This window comes from Xenopus laevis, chromosome 1L (assembly GCF_017654675.1).
Source record: "Xenopus laevis strain J_2021 chromosome 1L, Xenopus_laevis_v10.1, whole genome shotgun sequence".
Classification (NCBI taxonomy): Eukaryota; Metazoa; Chordata; class Amphibia; order Anura; family Pipidae; genus Xenopus; species Xenopus laevis.
This window is the reverse complement of record NC_054371.1, coordinates 17518267-17521107: the sequence shown is the minus strand read 5'-3', so window position 1 is coordinate 17521107 and position 2841 is coordinate 17518267. Positions and strand designations below refer to the sequence as shown.

Below are 2841 nucleotides of genomic sequence, written 5' to 3'. Positions count from 1 at the left end.
TTACCCTGTCTGTGCTTTAAAACTCAGTGGGTGGGGCTCAGCCACCAGGGTATTCCCTGAAAAAAGAAATATTAGAAGTGATGGTGGGCTTCCTATCCAGAATTCCTTCATCTTGACATCTGACTTTCACTAGTCTGTGCCCTTTTCTGGCTTTCAATAAGGACTTAGTCAGAAGACTTCCCAATACAAAGGCAGCTTAGGCAAAACAAACCCTGCAAGTTGAGCCAGTAGCAATATAGAAGCTGAGAGGAAGGTGGGTCCAAATGGAATATATATCAAACAGCCCTTTGTGATATAATTAGTTATTTAGGAAAAAAAATGCTTTTAACAGATCAATAAATCTGTTGTATACACAAAAAAATTGCATTTGAGTTATTACTGTAGTTGGATTACTATGGAGCTTATGCAATTCTCAAACTGTGCAAAATTTAAAGCAAATTAAAGCAAAGTCCTTCTGTCATTGGTACAAGCCAGCCATTTACTTTATCATAGGATATACAAGGTTTTATAATGTCTTTCATTTAGTTCATTTCAGTCAGACTCTGTAAAGAAATTCTGTTTTCACTTTAAAGAAATATACTTTGAACAGTCAGGTCTGTATTGTGTATGGCACAAGTTGTTTTCATTTTGCACATTATGGTGACATTTATTTTACAGGGCAAAAAGTCTGAATCTGCAGCTTGAATCTCTGTGAAGTGATCATAATTTATAACAAGCCTACTGAGAATATCATGTCATGCTCTGTAGCTTTATAGAGTATCATGTAAATAACTCACTGGCACAGTAACAGGGAGGTTTTTGTTCAGCTCTGTATCACTGTGTGACCCACTGTCACTCTGCTGACAGTAATAATCTGCTGCATCTTCTGCTTCCATTCTGCTGATTGTAAGAGTGAAATCAGTTCCAGACCCACTGCCGCTGATCCGCTCTGGGGTCCCTGTGTGTCGGGTGCTTGCGTGATAGATCAGCAGCTTTGGTGCCTGCCCTGATTTCTGTTGGTACCAGTGCAAGTAGCTGGTGCCAACACTGCTACTGGCTTTACATGTGAGGGTGACAGTTTCTCCTGGTGACACAGAGACATAATCTGGAGACTGAGTCAGTACAATCTGCCCATAGGTGCCTGAGAAATGGGAATAATAAATAAGATAAAAAAATAAATAAGTAAAATGTTTACTTTTACTAAAGTACAAGTAAGCATATATTCATAATGTTCTATAGCATGGGTTAAATATATATGATTCAGTGATCACTTAATTACCTGGAACAGAGAGAGAGAAGAGAGCGGAGAGGACAAGCAGTAAGTATCTCCCCATACTGACAGTAGGAGCAGTGTCAGGTGCAGATCACTGAGACGTCACATAGGAAATAGAACATTTATAGCATCTTATATCTACAGGGAACTCACCACACACTTTGTGTATGCAAAGCAACAGGAGCAGATACATTTCTGTATTACACCAGGGAACTGTATTGCACCTTTATATCTTGTGGCAGAAACACAGATTGTTTTTTATTTGAGGAGGCTAGAAGTGACCATATACTGTATAAGCAGACTTAAGAACTATTGACTAATAGGCCTGAATGGTTAATGACTGCATGATTTGGTTATCTGTATGGATGATGAGACACATTTATTGCAAGAATCTAATAAAACTCAGGGCTCAGACCTGCATTAAGGGCCAAGCATTAAAATAAGACCAATCTGTATTACTTTAAGCAGGACAACTATCAGGAGTGTAAAGGAGGGTAATTAAACACTAGTATTTATCACTGTTTATGACACAATTCCCAAAATATAACACCTATACAGGGCCCTGTTCAAAAAGTGATTTTCTGTTGGCAGCCCCAATCTTAATTAGCCATTGTTACATACTGCTCATTCCCAGCAACATCACTACTGACCCACTGTAAGAGATAAACTTTATTTATGAATAACTGTGACTGCATAATGTAAATAAAGGTTCCTTTTCCTCCAAATCTTTCAGCTCTATAACAAACACACAGCATCACACACAGCAATGTCCCCAGTTCCAATGGCAGAACCAGTCTGTATTTTACTTGATCTCCTCTAACGCTGCACACACCATACTGTTTGTATTTATTATTTTTTTTGTTGTCATACATATACTAGTATTACAGAGTTGAAATTGTTCATGTTTTTGGATTTTGAAAGTTAGGAAATTAGGGCATGTCAGTATGCACAGGCTGCTTAATATGACTAGGGATGCTAACTTTTCTGGCAAAAATACCAGCCTTCCTCTATTTATCCTTTTTCCTTATTCATAACATTAGCAACAAGCATCATTTTTAGTGGCCATGCTAGTAAAATACCAGCCAGATGGCAACAATACCTATGGCAGGCTGTAAATACATTGGCCTTGCACTCTACATCTAGAAACAGATTTCTGTATTTAGAATATACATTATAGGAAATGGCTTTGTACCTGTTAGTGCACTTGCATCCAGGATTTCACATGTGCTACAGTCCTATCCTTGTGGAATTAAAGTGTCATTTATTCTGGTACTTTCATTCGCTTTGTGGGCTATCACAGTGCCCTCTACTGGAGAGAACCCCCTAATGACATAGATAGGGTTGCCACCTTTAATGGTGAATATTACAGGCCTGGGCAGGAATGGGTGAGTGAGGAGGTGGGTCCATGATGTAAAGGGCATGGTTGTGATGTAAATGGGGCATTGGGAGACCTGACATCATAAATTTAATTAAAATATAATTTATTGAGTACAGCAGGTGTCTGTGGGTTAAAGGGGAGCTGGGAGAAAGGTGAGGAAGGCCCTATGCAGAAAGAGCTTACACTCTAAAGGGAAGGGAGTAATACACAA

The 2841-nt window shown here is 38.9% G+C and overlaps 1 gene segment (V, D, J or C); it reads right to left on the bottom strand.

The window, feature by feature from the left end:
* Positions 1-707: 707 nt before the first annotated feature.
* LOC108719298 lies at positions 708-1438 on the bottom strand. The segment is given in 2 exon segments: positions 708-1120; positions 1259-1438. Coding segments are annotated over 2 exon segments (426 nt in total).
* Positions 1439-2841: the final 1403 nt, after the last annotated feature.